This window comes from Sinocyclocheilus anshuiensis, unplaced genomic scaffold, assembly GCF_001515605.1.
Source record: "Sinocyclocheilus anshuiensis isolate Anshui unplaced genomic scaffold, SAMN03320099.WGS_v1.1 scaffold115, whole genome shotgun sequence".
Lineage (NCBI taxonomy): Eukaryota > Metazoa > Chordata > Actinopteri > Cypriniformes > Cyprinidae > Sinocyclocheilus > Sinocyclocheilus anshuiensis.
The window spans coordinates 1,808,634-1,834,142 of NW_015548219.1; the positions used below are offsets into that span (position 1 = coordinate 1,808,634).

Consider the following 25,509-nt stretch of genomic DNA (forward strand, 5'->3'; position numbering starts at 1 on the left):
AAATGATGACAGAATTTTCATTTTTGGGTGAACCATCCCTTTAAGCCTTGTCTGTGAAACCGGGGGTACATCAGACAGCATGAATGAGAAGGTACATTGTGCATTTGTTGATGTTCACCTCTGGGTCTGTAGGCTCCCCCTCTGCTTAGTCCGGACCTAACCAGCACCTGGTGCAACACCATAAACCTACGGCACCACCTTCTTCCTGCCTAAATCCCTAGGGCACATGCTTGTGTCCGCCCAAAAGTAAAATAAAACTAAATCAACCAAAAATGGCCCAAATGTAAAAAGACTTCAGGTTCCTACAAAAATCCCACAAAACAAATGAATAAAATACAGCGTTTGCATGCAATCCAACAAAGAAACCATAGTAACAAAGTTCTGCATACATTTTTTCATCATAAAATTTATAAAAGGCAGCATAAGTGACAGTTATGAAAATGACTTGCTGCTTAGTCCGGACCTAACCAGCACCTGGTGCAACACTTGCTGGTATGGGGCCTCCATAAACCTACGGCACCACCTTCTTCCTGCCTAAATCCCTAGAGCACATGCTTGTGTCCGCCCAAAAGTAAAATAAAACTAAATCAACCAAAAATGGCCCAAATGTAAAAAGACTTCAGGTTCCTACAAAAATCCCACAAAACAAATGAATAAAATACAGCGTTTGCATGCAATCCAACAAAGAAACCATAGTAACAAAGTTCTGCATACATTTTTTCATCATAAAATTTATAAAAGGCAGCATAAGTGACAGTTATGAAAATGACTTGAGATGATAAGTGAAGGACGAGGCTGTCTTTAAAACAAAACTAGTTTTAGTGTTAAACTGATTATTAATTTCCCTTAAAATGGAAGGCCTTAAGCTACTTAAAAAACACTAAACAGAGGCAAATCCTACCAAAAGTGTGTGGAGGGGAAAACATTTAAATACCAATGACAAATGACCCTCATGCCAACCCACTACAGCAAAGAATCAGAATGTCACAAAACCTCAAACTATAATTCATCCACTGCATAATTCAAATTCAAACAACAAAAGGTGTCTTATGCTCTTCAAACTCTGCTTCAATGAGAAAACATTGTTCCAGGGCCTCCTGATGTGAAAGAATTTTCACTACTCTGAGAACAGCTAAAGACTTGGGCAAGTGTAGGGAATGGATCCCAGTCTCCATGTAATCTGGTGTTTGTACAGTGCAAATCCAGCTTTCCAGTCTAGTTAGTATCACTCTGAATTTCAACCATGAACCCAACAGGGAGAAAACCAGGTGGCCCATTCAACCGAGAGGCCACTTTAGGGACAGTTTATACAAGAACATTGTTATTCAGCTATCACAAAGAGACCAGCGCCTCTTGGCAATTATAAAGCTGCATGCTGAACTTCTGCTCTTTCTGCACTCCCTGAAACAACTGAATATTGACGTTACTTCTCAACCATCTTCTAAATATTATCAGCAATCCAAAAACCTCAAACTCCCCATGATGTAAATGCACAATTAATTTACAGATAAATAATATTACAGGTCCTGGACGTTTCAAACAATCTTAGTGTCTCATTTTAACGGTTTCATTCTTATTGCCATTTACAGCATGTTTAAAGGAAAACGGAATGACCAAGATTAAACTAGCCTATAACAATCAATTTGGTCTTACTGTAGATCTCATTTCTACATTGTGCCTGGTCTCATGTGTGCCTCTAGTGGAGAAATTAAATAAAGCACACATGCTCGAAAATAAAGAGGTCCCTCTCTCAAAGGTATTTCATGCCACAGAGTGGAAAGACACATCCAGGTGCTACCAAAAAGAGTTTACAAGACATTCTTACATAAAGACTAAACACAGTTTCTCTGTTATTTAAAAAAAAAAATCACTGACACTAAATACACTTTAACGATCAACAGATGAACAATTACTATCATGAGCTTAATGAATGAGAACAACAATGACTATAAGAGATTTTATTTGGAGGCACACGTTTTGCCGAAAGGCAATTATGGCCAACCACTTCTGCAGTTGATCAGATAACAGAGTACAATGAAAAAGGCACAAGTGATGATAATCTATTAATTATGAGGTACACAGCACGTACAGTAATGCATCTTCACTAAACAGTTGTGTGCATTAATCTACTCCTCTTCCTTTGACACCTCTAAATGTCTAGTGCACCTTTCATAAAGACTATATTTCTAGTCTTATTTAAACTGCAATATTTAAATGTAATCTTAAAATATTTAAAATTTTCTCTCTACATGTTTATTACTTAAGATTATTTATACTTAAAATTATTTAACATCTAAAAACCAATCAAAAGTGAAAGGCATTGTGCAGTTTCACGCATAAAAGAAATTCCCTGGCAGCAAACGAGTTACCACTTAACTAAAACTACTGAACATCCCCCCCCCCCACATTTGCATTCTGTCAGTTATCCACAAGAGGGAGCTGTTTGTCCTCAAAAGTGGACACCCTTTGCTACTATATTAAAAGGAAATGTGCGTGTTTCATACTGAAATTAGAATTTTCTGAATTCTAGTATTATTTTCAATACTTGAACAAATACAGCGAAATGACGATGAATTGCATGAACCTTCTGTCAGAGGAATAAGCAGGCCCTTCAATAACTAAACTACATTTTTGTTAATCCCTTTCAATGGAATCTCTCCAATCTACACCTAAATGCCTGGCTGGAAATGGTGAATAAAAAAATTTAAAAAATCTAGTTAAGACATTATGGATCTCAGAAGTCCACAATAAAGAATGACTGATGAGTCGGTGCTTGTTTTGGAGGTTAAGATGTGAATTAGGTCACTGAGTTTTGATGCTACTTCATAGAGGGAGCATCTTGGAGGAAGGGGGTGAAAGAAGAACGGACAGTCCGTCCCTTCAAAGCCTGCTGAACACGGAAGTTGTTGACCATGCTTCTCTGCACCTGCTCTTCTGCCGATGTGAACAGCAAGCTTCGAAACACTGCCAACTGAGAAGACAAAAAAGAACGGAAGATAATATGTAAAAATGGGGAACAAATTCAAATAAAGGCATTTAGAATGAGAGCAAAGAATAAAAGGAAACTTGTATATAAAAGATGGAGAAAACAGATGTCAGCAGTCAGCCAGATGAACTTTTCCGTTCCATGGAGCAGTGGAACATGATGTTGGAATAACAAACAGACTCCCAGCTGAGTTAAAATAGCCAGTGTGAGGGGTGTCTCAAAGCATGAATTTATGGCATTCATCAGCTGTTTTTAAAAGGGTCATATATACATTCAGAACTCAAATTCCTTAGCATTCTCTTAGCATTGTAAATACGCGGTCAAAAAACTTGTTCTGAAGTTTCACAGCTTTCTGATGGTGTGAAAAATATATATTATTCCTAAACACCAGGAAAACTAATGACAAGTCTTAAATGCAATAATCCGGCAAACTCTGCACTGTTCCTAGCTGCGTATAACCTACAGCTCTGCATGTCCTAAAGACTACCACAGTTAGGAATTAGTGGCTTAATTCACATCCTTGATCATTTCAGTGTGATCTCAATAGTTAAAGTATTTTAGCGTGGATTGTTTTGAGATTCTTTTACAAAAGATTTTAAGAAAAAAATCATTTTTACCGCAATTTCACACCTTGCTTGTTTGGAGCATTCATTTTGGAACCTCGTGCGTTTTCTCCTTTAGTTCGATTCATTTAGTCATATGAACACAACATTCTCGCTTGGATCCACACCAAAATAATCTGTCCAGGACTGGCTGAACAAGGTGGTCTCAGCCCAACTGAAAAACTCTGGAGTGGTTTGCTTGTGGTGAGAAAGCAATTGGACCCATTCAAGCAAAAAAGCGGTTTTATAATTCTTAATGGGAAATGCGTAAAGTGTTAGTTCACCCAAAAATAAAAATTCTTTCATTAATTACTCATCCTCATGTCATTCCAAAACCGTAAGACCTACGTTCATCTTCGGAACACAAATTAAGATATTTTTGATTAAATCCGAGAGCTCTCTGACCCTCCATAGACAGCAACACAACTACCCTGTTCACGGCCCAGAAAGGTAGTAAAGGCATCGTTAAAATAGTCAGTGTGACATCTGTGGTTCAAATGTAATTTTATGAAGGTATGAGAATACTTTTTGTGTGCAAAGAAAACAAAAATAATGACTTTATGCGTCATGGTACTGTCATGAACACGCTTCAAGACTCGGAAGAGAAGAGATTATTGAATAAAGTTGTTATTTTTGTTTTCTATGCACACAAATTTTTCTCTCACAACTTCATAAAATTACGGTTAAACCACTGAAGTCACATGGACTATTGTACTGACGTTCTTACTACTTTTCTGGGCCTTGAATGTGGTAGTTGCGTTGCTGTCTATGGAACGACATGAGGGTAATTCATTTTCATTTTTGGGTGAACATATAATTGTGTAATTTATATTACACAATTACTTTAATTTGCAAAAACATATGTTTTTCTAGCTGAGCTATTCTTTTTTTTTTTAAGCAAATAAAGCAATACAAACAGACAAACAAAGGGAGAAAAAGATATGTACCAAGAGAATGCAATTGCAGCAATTGTGTTGGCTTTCGTAAGAAAGAAAACAAAAAAAAATACAGAAGGAAACATTTAAACAAGCTGACAAATAGGAATATGGAAAAAGCTGAGCTATTCTAATAAGGTCAGTTGGCCAGTTGTACTGTTAAATTTGCTATCAGGGAAAAAATATCCCCTTAATTTCCACAATTCCACATTTCACATTCCCCAAACACATCGGCCTCCTACCTGATCATGACTGATTTCAATGTGCTGTTTCATCACAATCCATGTCACCGCCTCAGTAAGAGGAGGAGTGGTCAGAGAACCTGCATATGTCCAATAATCATCGATTTTCTCCGGGAGGAGACACGCAGGGTCGAACTTGATGAACTCTACCACGCTATCCTGGATGGAAAAGGATGAGGATATTACATACTTTGAAAGTATAAAACAAAATGTATGAACAAGTTTATCCCTCATCCCACTGTTTCCAAAACATCACGCTCTGAGGTTCTTAATCTCACAACAAAGCCGAAGCTCAGAGTGTACAAAACAAAGTTTAATCATGCCTTACCTTGTGCCTGACTGCAGGCAAGGCATCCACCAATTTCTGCAAACCCTCGTGTCTCTTTCCAATCTGTGAAAAACACAAATCAAATGTACTTTTTTTTGCAATTACAAAAGCCTTCTAAGCTTAAAGATCTAAGAAAAAGAAGTTTGATGATAATTACACACATCAGTACCTTCAGAAAGACCGCAATAACAGCTAGTCCATTCTCCTCAATAACAGCCTCCTCAAACAAACTGTACTTGTCCGAGTTCCAGTGAACAAGATGAAGCTGTGAAGACACAGAAAAGATACACACCCATGCCAATATGAATGATACTAATGAGCACATTTCCCATAATGCCTTTCATTTGGTTCAGGTTACTACAGTTGTTCGTCCTGTTACACAATCCTGCAGTTGAACATAGCTAGTTTTTGTGCTTTTGACATACCGCAATGGTTTAAACCAACACCCGTACAAATGGACAGAACTCCATTCATTCTGGAACGATTCGATTTAACCAAGGAGGCGGGAATGAAACCACTTTACGCAATACAGGATACATTTACAGGACTGAAATTTGAGCTGTTAAACACACACACACTCAGAGACAAATCAGTAGAGCTAAAGGAGTGTTGAGCGCAGTAAGGAGGTCACATTCTCACCAGCGCTAACAAAGGCAAACTTGGCTTTTTGGCATAGTAAAGTCGCTCACACATGTCTCCTTATGTAATTGGCTCGGAGTTAAAGCAGTACAGTGTACTTGTCTTGGGTTAGTGCCACATATTTATCGAGGTGACTATCTTACAATAGAAATAGCAGGTCGTTCCTAACGGTAAAGTCTCCGCCCTCTGTTATAGAGAAGGTCTGTCTGTATCGCAAGAGAGAAATACTTCCTCATAGTAAAAACGACATTCAGATGGCTCAAAAAGATGACTAAGTAAGTAATGGAGTGATTTTGTGTTCTTCATTTTTACATAAGTACTAAAAATACCTCAGCAGGGTAAAGGCGGCGGTCTATGGAGTGTTCAGAGCCCCAGGCGTTGTTCTCCCCCCAGTGAAAATGAAACTGACACAGTCTGAACTGATCCTCCAATGGGCCTCCTTTCAGAGCTAAAAGAGATTCATGTGAGTTTAGGGTTTTCTCACACCACAGAACAGCTGATTTTTTCATTTCAGGCAGAGTTATTAGACAAGAATACAATTAAAAACAAAATGTTTTTGTTGTGTTCTTGGTATCACCTTGGAAATTCCTACTTGGATAAAGCTAACATAAATATTATTTTTCCTTACAAAAAATGTACCATACTCAGCAAGCAGAGTCTCCACCAAAGTAATATAGTTCCTAGTATTACTATTGTAAAATCAGAATCAGTTAATATGGGATCTTCTTCTTTCAGAAGATTTTTTGGTCACAACTATGGACCATTTTGCTATTAAGACAATGAAGGTAACTTACTGGATTTGTCAGTCGTGTCGTCGTACTCAACCAGAAAAGAGTAGCCATTATTCCAGATCTGCTGGCAGGTCCTTGGGTCATATTGTACCTTCAGAGGTCTGAGCTGTGGATCAAAGACGCTTTTACGCACCACAATGTCAATAGGCGACTGGCGATCTCCACCGGGAATGGCGAGCGGCTCCTGCCACATCGGATGCACTGGGAAGAAAATGGCCAGTCAGGATAAGGAAACAGATAAAACTAGGTCGGTGTTTATCTAGGCAGGATTTCAGCCATCAAAAATGTGTAAATGCAAGCATGATGCCCCAAAATGCTGTCCAAGTAGGCAGAATGCCAGCTTTTTAAAAAGTCTAAAAAAATACAACATTTCAAAAACTGTTGGTTTTTACAAACAATGAGACAAAAACAGCAAAATAAAAACATACCTTATCAAAACATACAGATAGATAGATAGATAGATAGATAGATAGATAGAACACATAAACCTACATTTTATGGCACAAAGTGCAGCCTCATGCATTGAGTTACACATCTGTTCTGAAATTAAATGCTTAAAATCCAAACAGGAAAAAAGCAGCAAAAAGAAACCCAAAGCAGCACAAAAAGCCGACAAGCCGTCCTTCTGGAGCGTATTAGAGAAGTGAAAGTCGAGAAGAAAATATGCTTCCTTCTGTGACTCGATGATTCAAAAAAAGAAAAGAAAAAACCTGACATGTGGAATGTCAGGGAAAAACTGACTGTAGAGCTCAACAGGAAGACAGTCAGCAGAGTTTTATGCCACCTTTATGAATGGACATTCCCTTGAGAATGTTATAGGCGATCCTTGTGCAAACATGTAAGAGCTCCTTTATACAGCAAGAAGCTCGTCTTACACAATAACTGCTTAGATTGTGGTCACGATAGATAGATAGATAGATAGATAGATAGATAGAACACATAAACCTACATTTTATGGCACAAAGTGCAGCCTCATGCATTGAGTTACACATCTGTTCTGAAATTAAATGCTTAAAATCCAAACAGGAAAAAAGCAGCAAAAAGAAACCCAAAGCAGCACAAAAAGCCGACAAGCCGTCCTTCTGGAGCGTATTAGAGAAGTGAAAGTCGAGAAGAAAATATGCTTCCTTCTGTGACTCGATGATTCAAAAAAAGAAAAGAAAAAACCTGACATGTGGAATGTCAGGGAAAAACTGACTGTAGAGCTCAACAGGAAGACAGTCAGCAGAGTTTTATGCCACCTTTATGAATGGACATTCCCTTGAGAATGTTATAGGCGATCCTTGTGCAAACATGTAAGAGCTCCTTTATACAGCAAGAAGCTCGTCTTACACAATAACTGCTTAGATTGTGGTCACATGCTCTAGATTCTACAAAAGGAGTTGAATTAAAACAGCCAGAGAATGTGACCAACTGCCTTTCATGAGATTAAAATGGCCTTTACTATAATTCCTGTCAGCCATTTAAGTGGTCTAGCAAAGAGGGATTACAACCGTGCTGCTGACCCATTTTATGGAAAGCAAACACAGCATGGGTTCAAACTATAACTCTCTTATAAAATATCAAAAGACATACCCATTCAAGCTTAGTCTTTGATTAAATGTCCAACTTTTGAAATAGACTTGATTTGGGATGTTTACTCTGTTATTTTCTATCCCAAAACCACAGCTGACAGACCACATTCACTGAAAATATTTTATTTTATCCTTTGTTAACGTTTACTCGTTTTAACAAATAGGTTTGTTGCATGTAACCTTTACTTCGTAAACTTTAATTGTCCTTTGCTTTTATGTGGCTTTCAATGTGACGTTTAAACAATTAAAAATCGAAAAAAAAAGGCTTTATTTGTTGATAAACCAATCTGGTTTTGATAAGATAATGTCTACACAATACAAATGACAGCTATAAGCTACTGCTAATCACACAGTAAAGATATGAGTATAAATAACAGTTATATTAATATACAAGAATATGAAATTAATCATTCTTGCATGCAAACCTCTTATTACGAATTATGAAATCTAAGTTTATAAATAACTACTCCCACTGAGTGAGAACTTAGCTTAGCCTAAGTTTGCAACCTTGTTACCCACTCGTTCTTGCAAAAATTGCATTTTTTTTTTTTTTTGATTGTCATTGAACATTAAATACACAGTAAATGTATTGAAAAGGCAAGAAAAGTACTTTACATTTTAAAAGTTTTAGGCCCTATCTTGTACCCTGTTTAAATTTCTTTATCTGCTTGGTTTGATTATCAGTAACTATCAAGAGCAAATCAACAAATGACACACTCATACTACTAAAAACTGATCAAATTCAGTTTCTTTTTTTAAAGAGCTCTTATGGAGGGGAAAAACGGTTTTATTTGTCCTTTAATGAAATATACTCGGTCTCGTGTGACTTATATTGCATCTTCAAGGCCGTTTTCAATGAATGTTCTGCAGACATAATAAACATGGCCCATATCTCTCATGGGCGGGGCTTGTGGAAAAACAGTGACATGTGAAACATGTAAAACACGAAGTAAACTGATGGGGTTAGTACATACATCCTTAATGATAACGCTCAAGGTTAATTTACCAACAAAAACACGATAAACTACTGCAGCTTCCTGACACATTCAATGCAGTGATCATTTCCCGCCGTGTTTCATGTAAACATTCCATTTCACGCAAACCCGGAAGTCATTCAGGAAGGCGATTTCGTTGATAATAAACATACACACTGTGACCGTATAATCATCAGCCCAGTCATAAAGGACATTACAACATCTGTAATAAACCCTAGTGGTGTAAATAGTGCACAAATAGTCTAGCAAAAAGACCACTCACCAAAACAAGGTGGTGGGATTTCTATCATGACACAAACCAAAAAATGCACTAACCTCGACTGAGAACTAATTTGCTGGAGCATGCAGACAAGTTACATGTCCGAGACGGTATCCAGCGCTGGCTTCTGACATGCTTCACCAGATGCCTGTGGATCTGCCGACCGAGAGGCGCGACGATCGCGGTCAGTGTCACCATGATGTTGGCCGTTTACTTTAATAACCTACAAATTAATTATATAGTCATGCCGTGACGCCACGGCATGTGAAATATTGTCCTTTCGCGTGCGCTCTCGTGCCGAATTTGTGCCAACAACACCCAGCTTGCTCTCGCGCCCTACTGATTGGCAGATTAAGGCAAAAAGGGCTAGTTAACAACACCCACCAAACTCCGAACGGAGATCTAGAGGTTTCCAATTGTGTGGGTCTTATGAAACTCACAGCTTTTCATTGTAGTCAAGGCAGTAGGACGAAATGACGCGCATATGGACGAACAGGTTTAAATATCCCACTAAAAGGGGATAAAATGGAGGACTACGTCCAGCTGGGGGTCGGGTATCCAAACTCAATCCAATCAGCTTCATCCACTGAGGGGCGTTAGGGCTTAATTATATGCATAGGAGGGACGAGACAGGACACGAGGAAATGGTTGTCACATTCAAGACTTAGGGAATTTATTTATAATATTATTACCTATTTATATATGTAAATATAATAACGGTGACCATTATTTAGTGGAAAATATTATATATATATATATATATATATACATACACACATATAAATATATATATATTTTCCAAAATTGTCGCCATTATTACCGTTTATATAAATATAGGTAATATTTTTCCATGAATCGGTTCACATAACCGATCTGTCAATACGTGTTAGTTTTCCACGGAGTGATGTAAATTATTTTAATATAATTTATTCTAAATGCAAATTAAATGTAGGCTCTAAATTAAGTTTTTGACAAACTGACCCGGGATGGATGATTACAAATAAATACAAACAGAAAAAAAAAAACTGGAAAACTAACACGTCTTAATAAAGACTTGTCAGTGAGTTTGAATTGTGCGAAAAGTGAGTTCAGAACAAAACCGGTTACGTGAACCAATTCATGAAAAAAAAAACGACCCATAGTTTACAATTTAAACGGACAGACATTTGTGGTAGTGTCTGAAACCATGGTGGACACTATGGAGTGCACTCATTCAATCCCATAATAATGCATCGCAATAACTAGTGTACAGCCACTCGACAGCTAGTCATTGTGAGCACTGGGAAGCATAGGGCCTATATTTTCTGCGTTTTTCATCGTTTGCGAAACGAAAATTGCTCTGAATGGACACGAGATGGTATTAATTCCTTGTCTGTAAAAGATTTTTCTGCATATTCACACAGAAAAAAGTATCTTGACCAAATAAACTGTTGACAATTTCCTGCAAAATTTGACACAATACAAAAACGTTTGCATTTCAGTTGAGGTGCCAACTAGGGGAAGGGTTAACGTGTCATGTAGCATCTTCGATTAACCCTACTGACGACAAATACCACGTGAACGGTGGACTCTGACATCTACGTGAGCAATAAGTGAAAACAGAATGTTCTTACGTCAAACATTCTAATGTAAACAAAGTGCAATTAGGACATTGTACCCTTTCAAGGCCATGCTTTCATGGTAAATAAAGGTTAAATGAGACGATGCCCTAGTTTATTTAGCTGCTCAGTTTGGTCAGTAAATGAGGAATGGGCTCATTTATACTACCCAAGTAAAGACTAAAATTATAAGAATGAAACACAAAGATGTAAATAGTTGTCTAAGTGTATTTTCTTAAAAAAAAGAAGTCAATATTTTTCATTGTGGTTCTAAAGCAATGCAACAGAAGACATACCAGCCATCATACAGTAATACACTGTTACTGTAAAATGATTTGGTGATCAGAAATATTACTAAGGTTGTCAACAAAAACAACCTGTAATAAATATGGAATATGGTTTTCAAGATGAAAAAAAAAATGCATCGAAATACCGTGAGCACTTTTGTCAGCCTTTCTAAACCACTGCAAAATACGAGGACACACACATTGTAAAAAATACTACGTTGAAAAGCATTTTATCCATCTTGAGGAAAACCTAACCGAGTGTAGCTCATAACTCAGCCGTTTTCTGTTCCCAAATAACAAAGGAGAGAAGGAAAAGACGACATCCATTGAGCTTGAACCATATTGTACAGATATATTTACATGTTTGGTAAGAGAAACCGTACAAAAATTCAACTGGAGGAAAATCCTCTATTGTGGGCAGGTGAAATCTTGTGAATGATGCTAGTCTAGAGCGATGATGTCTTCATCATCATCGGACGGCTGCTGGTCGAGGCGTTTACGCTTAGACGCAGCATCATCAGCATCATGATGCTTCCTCTTGCGGTTACTAGACTCTGGGGAAGCTTCCATGGTGCTCGAGGACGGTTCTTCGTCTGAGTCTATGATAAGGACATCATCATCCTCTGCAGCTGCTGTAAACATGAGAAAAGTACATTACTCAAATGCAACGAAACTTTCTCACCCGTAAAGTACAAAATGAGATGTTTAGCAGAATGTCCAAGCTGCTTGTTTCCAATTTTAAGGTGAATTATTTCTTTTAAAGACTGATGTTTTGCAGGCAATCCATGTTGTTCTTACCTTTAGATGAGGTAGACGGCTGGGCAGAATCTTTGTTACCGTTGGCAATGTTTTTCCCTTCTTCCGGGGCACTTGGTGCAGGCGCCTTATCCGGGGCATCACCCACTACTTCAAACTCGACATCCTTTTCCAATTCCTCGCTGCAATAAATGCAAGATACATTTTAATATTCAAGAAACCCAAAGTATCATCCTCTTAGCTAAATGAAGCCACACTGACCTGTGAATGACATTGACTAGAAGAGTGTAATCCTGAAGGAAATCATCTGCTTGAAGACGGCTCCCATTCCGAATCCCAAAGCCGGACAAAAACTTGTTATTGTTTGCTGCAGAGAAACAGAGAGACCAACACATTAAAACAAAGCTCAGAGTATGTTATAGTAGAGAAAGATGCCCTCTAGAGGCTGACTTAATTCACACCTTCAGTCTCTCCTTCCTCTGAAGAGATGAGGATCGTTCCTTTGCCATCCTCAATTTGCACATCTGGTGCCACCATGCCAAACTTTTCCTTCAGTATCTGAAAAAGCAACACCATAAATAAACACTCTAACATTTAAATCCAGACTTGAATCTCTTGGAGATCACACAAACATCAAGGCTTTTGGATTGAAATAAATTACTGGTACCTTGTCCTGAAGAGCTTGCACAATGGTCTTGTGCACATTAAGTTTGACTGTGACCTCAGGTTTGCTGGCACACACGTAACAGTTGGAATTGGGCCGGTCCAGCGCACACGGTACAAGAAGCTTTTTCCTGGGGTTCGGCTGCTTATTCAGGAAGATCTTTAAAAAAAAAACACACAACAACAACATAGGAGTAAGGCTATGGGCCATAGGCATAAGGAAGTAATAGGAAGTGAGTGTGCAAGAGTAGCCACATTTCCATTACCCTTCAAATTGCGCAAATTGAAGTTGTGAATTTAAAAAAAGCCTAATAGGAACACACCACTTTCGCAAAAACTCCCATATAATTGCAATTAAGTTTTTACGCTTACATGAGATGGTTTTTCAGGTAATTCGGAAAAGGAATATATCACAAAACTGCAATGGAAACAGTTTTTTCACATTAACAGTTCACCTGGCGTGCATAAGTCACATTATCACTCTTTAATGTACCATTACCTCAAAAAACACCTTTCTTTCCTTGCCATTAATGCTAGGATAACACCTTATTTACACTGCATTATGGCTCCAAGATGGCCACTGGCACTGATCGTGGCCACTCTAGTCAATGATTGTGTTTTTATCAGCAGGGCTGCGGCACATTTCAGAGGCATCCAAGAAGCGACTCTGCGCTGCTTTACTGAAGATACATGCCTATTAGGGATGTAACAATTCACTCAACTCACGATTCGATTCACGATTTTGATTTCACTATTCGATTCACGATTTTTTTGAACAAAATGAGATTCAAGACAAATTATAAATTAAATGTGTCCTTTAATTTTTGCTTGGACAAAATGCTGCACGTTTCTTTGTGAAATTGAAATATAACACTATAATAATATACTAATATAGCACTTGCATATTATTGCTCTTTTGTTGGTTTTGATTGCTTCTATTGTCCTCATTTGTAAGTCGTTTTGGACACACGTGTCTGCTAAATGACTAAATTTAAATATAATGTAAATGTAACAAACCTAAATTGAAATTTTAAAACAAGCCCCAAATCAAATAAATAAGTAACACAAATAAAATAAATATCTTCATATATTACAGAGGCAAGATAAAAAGAAAAAAATACCATCTAAACTTTTCTAAAGACATCAAGTTCCCCTCAGACATACTTTCATATAAAACTCCTACCTCTAAATAAATCGCGATTTGTTTAGCATCTCAACTGATTTGAATCGTCACGTATTTGAATCGATTTTCAACCGGCTCGTGGTTAATCGTTACATCCCTAATGCCGATGTCTCCTTCGATTAAAATTAATGGCTAGTGCGGTGGCTGCAATATACATCAACCTACCAACATCCGTCGCCGACTTATCGCAAGAGGAAAAAAATGAAGTTTTAGTCGCATAACATCAGTTAATGGAAATGCTGTCAATTCGCAATAGGTTTTTTATCTGGATTTATAAAATATCACAAAAGTTTTGCTCAAATCTTTAATGGAAACCCGGCGGGTACTGTACCCAGGTCTTTAAAACGCAGTGCCCTTAACGCATACTAAATCCACTATCCCAAATACCGCTCCGAAGAGGTATTCAAGGCTAGGCATATCCCATCATGCATCATATTCTGGAAATAAATCGTAAGATTTTTTGCCGAGATCTTGCGAGATGTTGCCAAACCTTTTCAAATGTACATCAAATATTAATAATAATTAGATTACATTTAATTTGGTAGCAAAACAAAGTGATGAAAATTTTATTGGTTGCATTTTTATAACACTATAGTTATGTCCCATCCAGTAATGAGAATTTCTACACACACTTGTGGTCTTCATGCTCACTTGAACACTTGGGCCAAATACAAGAAATATGTCATACAAGTAGTAAGAAAGTGCAAAGACCACAAGTGTGAGTTTCTGGACAAGCCCTATAACTCCCACCTATACCACTTGACAAGACTTTCAAAAACAGAATAAGGTCAAAAAAGGTCTTTACAACTGAGATTACTGCTGAGATGTAATTACCTTAAACCAAGTGAGAAAAACAAATGCAAAGATGTGTTAGATTCGACAGGACATGATGCAATTCGGGTTTCAAAGTGTCAAAGGAGTAACACTGCAAGCTTACCGTGCGACACTGGTCGAAGTCTGAGTTGAGAATCTTCAGCGCCTCCAGAACAATGAGACCAGCGATGACTGCATTAGTGGTGGCTATTGCTGGAATGATGTTCCCTGCCATGGCTAGATGAGAAGGCAACATAGTTTAAAGCTAGGCCTGGGCGATAAAACGGTATCGATATTTATCGATGGTACACCCTCTTCGATAACGATAGAAAAAATATTCGATATAGCGCACGATATAGGCACGTGCTATGAGTGAAGCAGACAGCACACACAAACACGAACATGAGTGCTGTGCCTGCCTGTGACGAGGAGATTGTGAATTAAAAAAAAGAATATTAGTCGAATTTAAAATAAACTTTTGCATTTGAATGCAAAAATAGTACAATCAAATGTTAGGTGTGCGTCAGAGAGCGTCAGTGAAGCGCAAGATGCGGTGATGATGTAAGTGACGTTGTTGCATTTGAATGTTTTGTTAGTCTAGCCCACGAGACGCGCCGCTGCTGCGTTATTCATTCAAAATATTAGAGAAATATAGAAGCTCAATGCTTAGAAGATCTTGATTAGGTTAAAACCAAAACCAAGCCATTCACACAGAATGCATATTCAGCGCATTTTTTACACTGACAAATACGACTGCTGCACTCGCGTCTCACACAAGAGAAGTATAGAAAGCCATGCAAAGTTAAAATCGTTTAAACTTTTAGAAAACACATCATGAATTTGTGGAGGTTAATTCCTTTTCACTGCGTCTCATATGTTTTTAAAGGCAATCTGTGTGATGGGAGATTCGGCTCTTTGTTCAAAATATGTTTGATTTATAGGAGTTAATTTAGACGTAATGCATGTTTTTTTTATAGACAGTTATCTCCTTGCAGTTATTTTTAATAACTGCGTTGCATTATCTTGCTCATTGCGCCCTCGGGAAACAAGCCAAAAGTTTCCTTAAGACCTATTTAATCTGCATAAAAAAACATTAGAAATGAGATATTACATTTTTATTTTGTGTTTGACTGTTAAAACAAAAAAATATTTGTTGTTTTTCTCAATAAATTGGGTTAATTTCAAAATACAGTGGTTAAATTTAAACTTTTTCCTATTGCTCTGTTTTAAAAAAGGTTATAAAAAATGTCAATAATTATCGATTCGATACCGAACAATATGAAACATTATAGCTTTGATACATTTTTTAACTATATCGCCCAGCCCTATTTAAAGCCATTCAATTCAGAACCAACTTTTATTGAAACAACTGATTATGAAGTACTGTATGTTGTTTATTTGTTTTAAAGCCAAGGCTATATATAACACATTGACAATTTGAAGTGGAGTTCTTGGTAAATAAAGCATTAAAAATAGTTAAGCCAAAAATGGGACAAATAAAAAAACATTTTAAAGGCAGAAAATACAGTTAATATAATATTAGATAATACTGTTAAACAAACACCCATTAAAAAGATAATTTTGAATAATTGAAGTCAAGGCAATACAGTGGCAATACAGCCATCCAAACACTTACATTTGACATCAAAGCGGCTTTTCATGTTCATGCTGAAGACATTCATGCGCAAGTTTGCGGCTGCTGATACGAAGTCCATGGCTGAAGGATCATCCTGAAAACAGCAGCACAAATAAAGTGAGTTCACACTGAACATCTAAAGGCAATCTGTGTGATGGGAGATTCGGCTCTTTGTTCAAAATATGTTTGATTTATAGGAGTTAATTTAGACGTAATGCATGTTTTTTTTATAGACAGTTATCTCCTTGCAGTTATTTTTAATAACTGCGTTGCATTATCTTGCTCATTGCGCCCTCGGGAAACAAGCCAAAAGTTTCCTTAAGACCTATTTAATCTGCATAAAAAAACATTAGAAATGAGATATTACATTTTTATTTTGTGTTTGACTGTTAAAACAAAAAAATATTTGTTGTTTTTCTCAATAAATTGGGTTAATTTCAAAATACAGTGGTTAAATTTAAACTTTTTCCTATTGCTCTGTTTTAAAAAAGGTTATAAAAAATGTCAATAATTATCGATTCGATACCGAACAATATGAAACATTATAGCTTTGATACATTTTTTAACTATATCGCCCAGCCCTATTTAAAGCCATTCAATTCAGAACCAACTTTTATTGAAACAACTGATTATGAAGTACTGTATGTTGTTTATTTGTTTTAAAGCCAAGGCTATATATAACACATTGACAATTTGAAGTGGAGTTCTTGGTAAATAAAGCATTAAAAATAGTTAAGCCAAAAATGGGACAAATAAAAAAACATTTTAAAGGCAGAAAATACAGTTAATATAATATTAGATAATACTGTTAAACAAACACCCATTAAAAAGATAATTTTGAATAATTGAAGTCAAGGCAATACAGTGGCAATACAGCCATCCAAACACTTACATTTGACATCAAAGCGGCTTTTCATGTTCATGCTGAAGACATTCATGCGCAAGTTTGCGGCTGCTGATACGAAGTCCATGGCTGAAGGATCATCCTGAAAACAGCAGCACAAATAAAGTGAGTTCACACTGAACATCACTATTTCTTTTCGATTCTTTCATGAATAGAAATTTCAAAAGAACTGCAAATATTTTAAATATAAATTTGTAACATTAGAAATGTCTTTGCCACTTTATCAATATGTCCTTGCTAAATAAGTATCAATTAAAAATAATTATTATGAATTAACTACATTTAGTATGAGACAAAATGAATGTACCGTGGTGGCCAAAAATGTTAGAACACCCGACAGATCTGAAAATATTGACCTGATTTCATTTCATAATGTTCATGAAACATGCAGATGGTTGCTCTGAGCACAACAAATATCAGATGAAGTGAGTCGTACTGTTTGTGTCCACTTTTAACTTTAATATTTGGTATGTCCACCTTTTGCAGCAATTACAGCAGCACATTTCTCTGGCATAGTGTCAATATATTTCCTGAGAACTTCAACACTAATGTTATCCCATGCCTTCTGCATGAATCCTTTGAATGTACAAAAGATCTGTCCAGTTTATTTTCCAGCTTGCCCCAAATTTGCACGATGGGGTTGAGGTCCAGATATTGAGGGGGCCAGTCCATCATTTTCAAGGTTCCAGCAGATTCCTTCCGTCGCAGGTAGTTCCGGCAATAGTTCGTTTTATGGGTATTGTAATGGCCAATTCAACAAAAACAACTGAAACCTCTTAAATATGCCAAGTGTTCTAACAATTTTGGCCACCACTGTATAAACTATGTATATCCGAGCTTGTCTTTTGAGTTCTCACCTTGTCCCAGACTAGCTCTGCACCCTCACCCTTCTCTATCAGCTGAGATCGGAGTGTTTCTACACTGCGGCGGAAGAGCTGAGTGTAACCCTGAACACCCAACACCTGCTGGTCCTTCAGACCCATGCCACAGGACTCTTCCTGAGAAGATTCTTTCACGCGCGCGCACACGCGCACACATACGCACACACACACGCACACACACACGCACACGCGAACGCACACACGCGCGCGCACACACACACACACACACAGCCTCATTAGCATGTCTTCTAAACAGATTTACTTATATTTGTTTATATAACTAGATAATTCTAGAACAAATACACACCAATCTGCTGGATTTCAGTCCAGTCTAGAGGTAATGGGGCTTTTCTCTTTTTCCACAACTTATCCATGGTCAACAGATACATGATGTCATCTTTAAAAAGCTGAAAGGAAGCACAAGATCACCTTTAGACTATTTCTAAAAAAAAACAGACTGGGTAATGAATTAACGACAAGTTTGCAACAGAACTTGCACCTTGTTGAAAAGTTTAACAGGATCGTAGCCTGTGGACCGAGCCCACTCTTTAGTAGACACTCGCTTGATGTCTCCATCCTGATCGGAGGCGGTAGCTCGGGCTGCCGCATCTGCAGGGTTCCCTGTAGTCAATAAACATCCCAGAAACCTCACATCATCAAAAAGTCCCAATTCAAACTTGCATTACATATTTCACAGAACACCAAATCATACATTTATATTTCATTCAAACATATTTAACCACACGCAAAAAAGAATGTCCACCACTGAAGTAGTCAAGGTAGTAAATAAGTTGTAGCCGTGTGATTACTCACAAGCAGCCTCAGGGTCAGCTGTGTCAGGTGACACCTCCCGGTCTGCATCCTCCTCACCAAAAAGCTGACTGTGGAGGCCATTCAAAATGACATGTTAGTTAGTTGTTCATTTTTATTGCCACGTCAGCATCTAAGTCTATCTTCATGGCAAAAGCTGAATTGGAATAAGACAAGATTTACAAACACAATAAAACCAAATAAACAAAAATACAGCAGATAAAATTATTCAAAATGACATATTTTGACAGAGGACAATAATTAGATTAGCTCTCAAAATCAAGCTAATAGTATTCATGACCATTTAACTTGAAAAAACCATCAACACATACAGAAACTCAAAGGTCTTTACTGCAACCCACCACAATAAAAATTAGAATAGATTACTAAAACTTAATTACAGCCATAAACAGAATTCTGAAAAATTAAAACAGAAAACACAAAATTTAGGGAAAAAAATAAAAACTGAATTTGGGAAAAAGTAAAATCGATTTCAAAATTAACTAGTGCTGCGATGGTGGCAGTTTTCTACCACCGTGGTGGTAAAGGGTCGACCACCTTTTTGAGGGAAAGTCCAGTCAGTTTAATCACTGTTCAATACTAATGAGCTACATTGAAGCACACGAACATCACTGAGATTGCTCTGTGCACACAAACATTCAGGAGCACAGAAACTTGTCAATGCTACCAACACAATATTTATTAATAAAATAGCAATAGTACACTAAAAGGTTACAACAACGTGTTAATGTTTCCGAAGTAATTAAACTTGCAGCTTCACTATTATTACAGAGATGCTGCACAGACACGGGTAATTCATACACGCACAACCTCTCTTTGTCATTAATTCACAGCAGTGGATTTTCCCTTACATACAGTATTGTTTGTGCAAAGTGCATTAAAATTGTAAACAATACGACATCCTTGAACATGGAAAACAATATAAATTAAAATTTCAGAACCAAGCCAAGTTTAATTACATAGAGAACTTACTTGAAGAGATATTTGGCCCACACGATGCAGTGAATGGGTTCTGAGGGCGTGTTGCGAATGGTGCAACCTGGGAAGGTTTTCTGGGTAGGTTTAGGCTGGCACTCGTAGCACTCCGTCTGACCCTGGAATTTGGAAATGTACAAAATGTGAATGCCAACAGCGTAACATTGAGATGAATACAGCAACATGTGCCAATCAAAAGTTGTTGATTTAATAGAAGAGCCTTGCCTTCTTGATAACTGTGACTTGTCCCAGATAGCCAGCTGTGCCGCTCTCAATGAGGGGAATGTCAGCTGCCAAACACATCCTGTTAACATGATTCCTGGCCGCTGCAAGGACAACAGAAAAGACGCATTTAACGTAGCGTAGCGTTCTTTAACTTTTGCCAAAGTCTGCTGAATAATTCATACCTCTGTTGTCCAAAGCATTCATGACAAGCTGGAAATTTCGAAAGAATTCCATGTTGTAATCTGGGCTGCAAAGCACAAAAAAAAAATGTTAACATCAAACTTCTTGACCTTAGAATTAGTGCTTTATATAGTATCCATAGACAAATTAACTTTTGAAATGCACTCAAATCAAATGTTCATACGCTAAGTCTTCATCTTGGTAATAATGCAACTGGACTCACTTCATGATGCTGTCATGGTAGGCAGTGATGTTCGCAGATGGGCAAAACCGTAGCACGCTCTCCTTGGCAACCTGAAACACGCTAATAAGTCAATGTCTGATGCAGATTTCAAAATCATATGTGTTGAAGTCAGTTATACCATTTACCTGAGCTTTAGACTTTCCAACATGTTTCTTCTGAAACAGGAACTGTCTGTTAAGGTTGCTGACATCAATGGTGTCCAGGTCAATCTGCAAATGAGGATAGTTAAAAAAACAAAACTTTTTGTGGAAAAAAACAACAAAAAAAACAACAACACTACACTATTGGAATCATTAAAGGGGTCCTATTATGCTCTGTTATAAAGTCTTGATTTTGTTTTGGGGGTGTACTAGAACAGGCTCTCATACTAGGTTGTTCGAAAAACACATTATTTTTCACATATTTTACATTATTACAACACCTCTCTCCCCAGTCTGGCATGAACGCGTTGTAGTCCAAACGAGTCGTTCGTTGTAGTTTTTGAAAAGGAATTTCTGTTACATAAAATATCTCCTTTTGAAATGGGCTTTGAGCTTTGTAATTTTGCAGATCTTTTTTATGCTCAAACAGCAACATTACAGACTAACTAAAGTTGAAAAAGTGAAAAAGCATAATAGGACCCCTTTAAAGAAGGTGCAAAACCATGCTATCACAATGCATTTTAAATGTTCCCTAAGTCTCTACTACTAAGATGACATAAAATGTTGTAATTAAATAATGTTTATTTAGCAAAATTCATTATTCAGTAACTAAAAATCAATTGCCAATTTTGCATTTCCCAAATTCTGTATTGTTTAATATTGTTTTCAGTTCTATTATTACTTAGGTGATATTTATTTTAGCCATGCATTTTAAAGCCATTATAGAACACCCTAAAAAGTCAGTTGTGTGCCATTGTAACACTTAATTGCATAAATTAAAAACACTGATATCATCAACATCATCTTTGCAGGCCATACATGCTTAAATATCAATTAAGTGAGTGATTTTATCACTTTATGCTTCTTATATTTGTCTGATTACAATCTTACCTCAACCCTGTTACCAAGATTTCGTACACTAAACAACTGTTTACTGAAAACTGTATAAGCTATATGTAGAAATACCTGCATTAAATTGTCCTGCTAATAAACAGCTTGTAGTTTCATAACCTTGTGTGCAAGACTAATAATGGCTAAAACTATAATAATATCAATCCTGTTACTTTAGCATAGTAGAAACGGTCACATTTACAGACGACGGCAAGATGCTGTTTATAAAAAAAAAACTAAATATAATCTGTCTGATATCAGGTTTAGAATATTCAATCATTTTTTTCATTTTAAAATAATCTTTTCGAACACGCACTTATTTCGGGGAACAATAACTACGGTAATTTGAGGTTAAGTGTGGCCACATTGGTCAATGTTTTCAAGGGACATTGTATCGCACAGAACATGGCGCGAAAGAAAAGGGCTGGTTTATGTTTACGATGGGACGACAAGCATTGCGGTTCTTTACAATCTTACTGTAACGAGTAATGCATACAAGTCATGACTCTCATTTTCATTTCAGAATGTTATAAGTGAAGATCTGTGATAATGAGGCCTGATTGATGCAGCACAAAGAGAGTCCGCCTTCCTCCAACTTACCACTTCTATATTCTTAAAGCCGGTGAGCACCAGGTTTTTCAGCAGCTCGCAGCCGATGCCTCCCGCGCCGACCACCAGCACCCGGCAGGAGAACAGGGAGTCGGCGAGCTCTTTGCGGAGAGGTCCCACCAGTTGTGTCATTGTCGGCTCGGCGTTTCGGCGGCGCGGACAAGCAGCGGTTTGAGCCTGCGGGAAGGTGCGCATGCGCAGAGAATGAGCGCGCTGTGAAAGAAAGCGCGGCTGGTTTAACTGGCGACCTCTGTTGGTGCGGAGTTAGAGAATAAAGAGAAAGGAGACACAAATATTTACATAATTAAATCAGGGTAACTCTTTGCAATGTGGTCCAATTTGTTAACATTTGTAGTAACACTTTGTTTTAGGGTTAAGTTAAGTTAAGTTAAGTTAAGTTAAGTTAAGTTTAAGTTTATTTCGAGCAAAAAAAAAAATCAAAAAAAAATAAAAAATATATATATATATATATCAATACACATACATAGAAAAATAGAACAGTTTATCTCACATATATATGTATCCATACATATACAATTATGTTACGCATATCCATACACATATTTACACATATATTACTTGCTCGAAAGGGAGTGGAAAGAAGTAGAACTTATTTGCTCCCACCCCCAATTCATTCCCATATATTACACCATATGGTTGCTGCCATTGTCTGTTACTAATAATTTATGTGATATTATAAAAGTTATATACAAATACCCAAATACAATCTCTAGTATTAGTTGCATATTACATGCATATTACTAGAATATTAGCCATTTATTAGTACTAATTAAGCACATATTAATGCCTTATTCTACATGACCTTATTCTACATCCTTAATCCTACCCAATACCTAAACCTTACTAACTATTAATAAGTAGCAAATTAGGAATTTATCGAAGGAAAAGTCGTAGTTAATAGTGAACAAGTGTTCCCTATTCTAAAGTGTTACCACATTTGTAAATGCATTAGCTAACATGATCTACAATTATATATGGCCTATATATTTTTAAAGCAATTATTTATCATTGTCAATGTTAGTTAGTAAAAATAATATTGTTCATTGTTTATTCGTGTTAGTGAATTAATGTTAACAAATTAATGTTGACATATATAACAATTTTTATAAAAAAAAAATGTAATTTACTAAATGTTGGAATTTACAGTGACTAATAATAATAAATGCTTTAAAAGTATTGTTCATTGTTAGTTCATGTTAACCAATAGCTAATGTTAACAAATAAAACCTTTTTGTAAAGGGTTACCGTCTTTAGTTACCACTTAATAGGCTATTACTTTTGCAAAAAACAAACTATATATAGTTATTATTTGTTTATTTTTATTCGAGTTCAGTCTGTTGTTATTTAATATAGAGTATTTTCATGTATTTAAATAATAAATACATGACTTCAGCCACCGAAAGTAATGCAATATTAAAAATAGGCTATATAACATGTTGTATTTTTAATATTGCATTACTTTCGGTGGCTGAAGTCATGTATTACATGAAAATACTCTACATTAAATAGCAACAGACGGAAATCGAATAAAAATAAACAAATAATATAATAATTAAATGTTGATTAAATGATTTAGCAATTTACAAAAACACTACACCCTTAAAAAGCTTAATGCAAAACGTGTATATACAGCCCACGACTCTCATTTTCATTGCAGGTTATTATAATTGAGGTAGGTGATAATGGGGCCTGATTCATCCAGCACAAAGAGAGTTTGCCTTCCTCCAACAGTATTTTTTCAGTAATTAAAAAAAACGAATTAAATAAATTCAGTAATTAAAATGAAAGCTTTACTTTTGAAAAAAGAAAAAAATCTGTATTTTCGATATTGCTTTATTTGTAATGGATTAATCAATTAATTTATTTATTTGTTTGTTTATTTAGATGAAATTATACAATATAAATAGAATGAAAATTAATAACCTATATTAATGAAGCAATGAATGAATATTTGTACATTTATGTGTGTATGTGTGTGTGTATACAGTATATAGATATATATTGTAGCTATACAAGTATTCACACACACACACACACATGCATATACATACATTCATATATAGCCTACATCCAAAAATGCTGTGTAATAAATTACATTTTCACTCTGTATACTGAATTGCACTCTGTATAGTGAATAAAGGAAGTGCAAACTTTAAGACCAAAATTGCTGTGCACTAAATATAGCCCCGGCAGAAGAGTTGTGAAGTGTAGGTGGCAGTTTCAGAGGAGTGTTTTTCTCCGAATAAGGATGGTCTTGATCTATGTGTCTTTTCCAGTGAACTGAATTGCCCATTCTGCTCTTAGGGCAAAAACACATTTTAAACCAATTCTTTAAGGGGAATTTAATTCAAAACAGTCAAAATAAATGTAGATTAAGTGGTGATGCCTTTGTACTGCAATTATATAAAGAAACGTTTAAATCACTTCAAGCTGAAAACCTGAAAGGCCAATAGAGTGATTCAGTTCTCACAGTACTCTGTGTGACTAATAAGGGTTTGATCATATTATATATAACACTATGTACCTCACATCAAAATGAGTCACACTTTACACTTACAAAGCAAGTTAACGTCTCTAATGTCAGTTACTAAAGATATAAAAATGACACACTACTGGTGGTTTCCTCCGAGGTTTTGATGTTCTGCTGAATCAGTCTGGTCGTTCATTCACTGTACTTTAGATTAGTAATAATATTTTAGCATGCCTGAATGTTATTCTGTTAAATTATCAAATCTTTCCTGGTGTATTTTGTCAAATTTATCATGAATATTGCTGAAAACAATTAAATGTACAGTTTGTAAGCTAGATTATTATGTGACTGATACAGACATACACATTTACACATTCTATAGAGTATTTGCATGTGTGCCATTTACTGCACATGAAAATGAGGGTACATATTGTACAAAAAAAAACACAGGCCAAAGGTGCTGAACGCGAAGATCTTGATCATTATCAGGGTGAGCTGATGTTTGCTGAGATGCATCACCTTCATCTTACAACTTCACATGCTTTCTATAGTAGAACGATGAACGAAGATGTTGAAAAAGTTGAAACCTCACATGGACACTGCATGAAATGCCAAACACTGAAAAGATTGTATTATAGAAATAAGATCATAACAGATTCAACAGGTCAATGACAGACAGACAGATGTTTGATAATGATAATTATTTTTTTAAGCAGTTAACAGCACTATCTATATGAAAACAAATTAGATAAGACTTGTGTGGGATCTTGATCAAAAATAATAACACACATCAGTATATACAGTAATCATCTAAGTAAGTAAAACATATTAATAATCTATAGAAAATTTTG

The 25,509-nt window shown here is 36.4% G+C and overlaps 2 protein-coding genes across 5 annotated transcripts; both read right to left on the minus strand.

Annotated features, from left to right (window-relative positions):
* Positions 1-1,863: 1,863 nt before the first annotated feature.
* On the minus strand, positions 1,864-9,864 carry LOC107654151 (carbonic anhydrase 5B, mitochondrial-like). Of its 4 annotated transcripts, XM_016441097.1 has the most exons (8): positions 9,736-9,864; positions 9,408-9,574; positions 6,527-6,724; positions 6,062-6,180; positions 5,263-5,358; positions 5,094-5,156; positions 4,766-4,924; positions 1,864-2,971 (listed from the first exon to the last, which is right to left on the minus strand). In XM_016441097.1, the coding sequence occupies exons 2-8, from the start codon at positions 9,547-9,549 to the stop codon at positions 2,819-2,821; spliced, it is 930 nt and encodes a 309-aa protein (XP_016296583.1). In that variant the 5' UTR covers positions 9,550-9,574; positions 9,736-9,864; the 3' UTR covers positions 1,864-2,818. The 4 variants fall into 4 exon arrangements, with proteins under 4 accessions (XP_016296583.1, XP_016296582.1, XP_016296585.1 ...); XM_016441096.1 differs by having other exon boundaries at positions 9,408-9,864; XM_016441099.1 differs by lacking the exon at positions 9,408-9,574 and having other exon boundaries at positions 9,736-9,863.
* A 1,318-nt stretch (positions 9,865-11,182) lies between these two features.
* Positions 11,183-22,393, minus strand: LOC107654153 (ubiquitin-like modifier activating enzyme 2). The gene is made up of 17 exons (XM_016441100.1): positions 22,159-22,393; positions 20,653-20,736; positions 20,507-20,577; positions 20,286-20,350; positions 20,104-20,204; positions 19,876-19,997; positions 18,886-18,953; positions 18,572-18,693; positions 18,380-18,479; positions 18,049-18,200; positions 17,180-17,273; positions 14,776-14,888; positions 12,660-12,815; positions 12,454-12,550; positions 12,254-12,359; positions 12,035-12,174; positions 11,183-11,868 (listed from the first exon to the last, which is right to left on the minus strand). Exons 1-17 carry the CDS (start codon positions 22,360-22,362, stop codon positions 11,678-11,680), a joined length of 1,986 nt encoding a protein of 661 aa, XP_016296586.1. The 5' UTR covers positions 22,363-22,393; the 3' UTR covers positions 11,183-11,677.
* Positions 22,394-25,509: the final 3,116 nt, after the last annotated feature.

Coding starts and splice junctions, on each gene's coding strand:
- LOC107654151 (XM_016441097.1), bottom strand. CDS start 9,549: ATGGTGACACTGACCGCGATCGTCGCGCCTCTCGGTCGGCAGATCCAC. Junction 6,181..6,526: donor CGACACGACTGACAAATCCA/GTAAGTTACCTT, acceptor AATCTCTTTTAG/CTCTGAAAGGAGGCCCATTG. Junction 2,972..4,765: donor TTGAAATCAGTCATGATCAG/GTAGGAGGCCGA, acceptor TTGTCTTCTCAG/TTGGCAGTGTTTCGAAGCTT.
- LOC107654153 (XM_016441100.1), bottom strand. CDS start 22,362: ATGCGCACCTTCCCGCAGGCTCAAACCGCTGCTTGTCCGCGCCGCCGA. Junction 17,274..18,048: donor CAGAGCTAGTCTGGGACAAG/GTGAGAACTCAA, acceptor TGCTGTTTTCAG/GATGATCCTTCAGCCATGGA. Junction 14,889..17,179: donor AAGCCGCTTTGATGTCAAAT/GTAAGTGTTTGG, acceptor CTTCTCATCTAG/CCATGGCAGGGAACATCATT.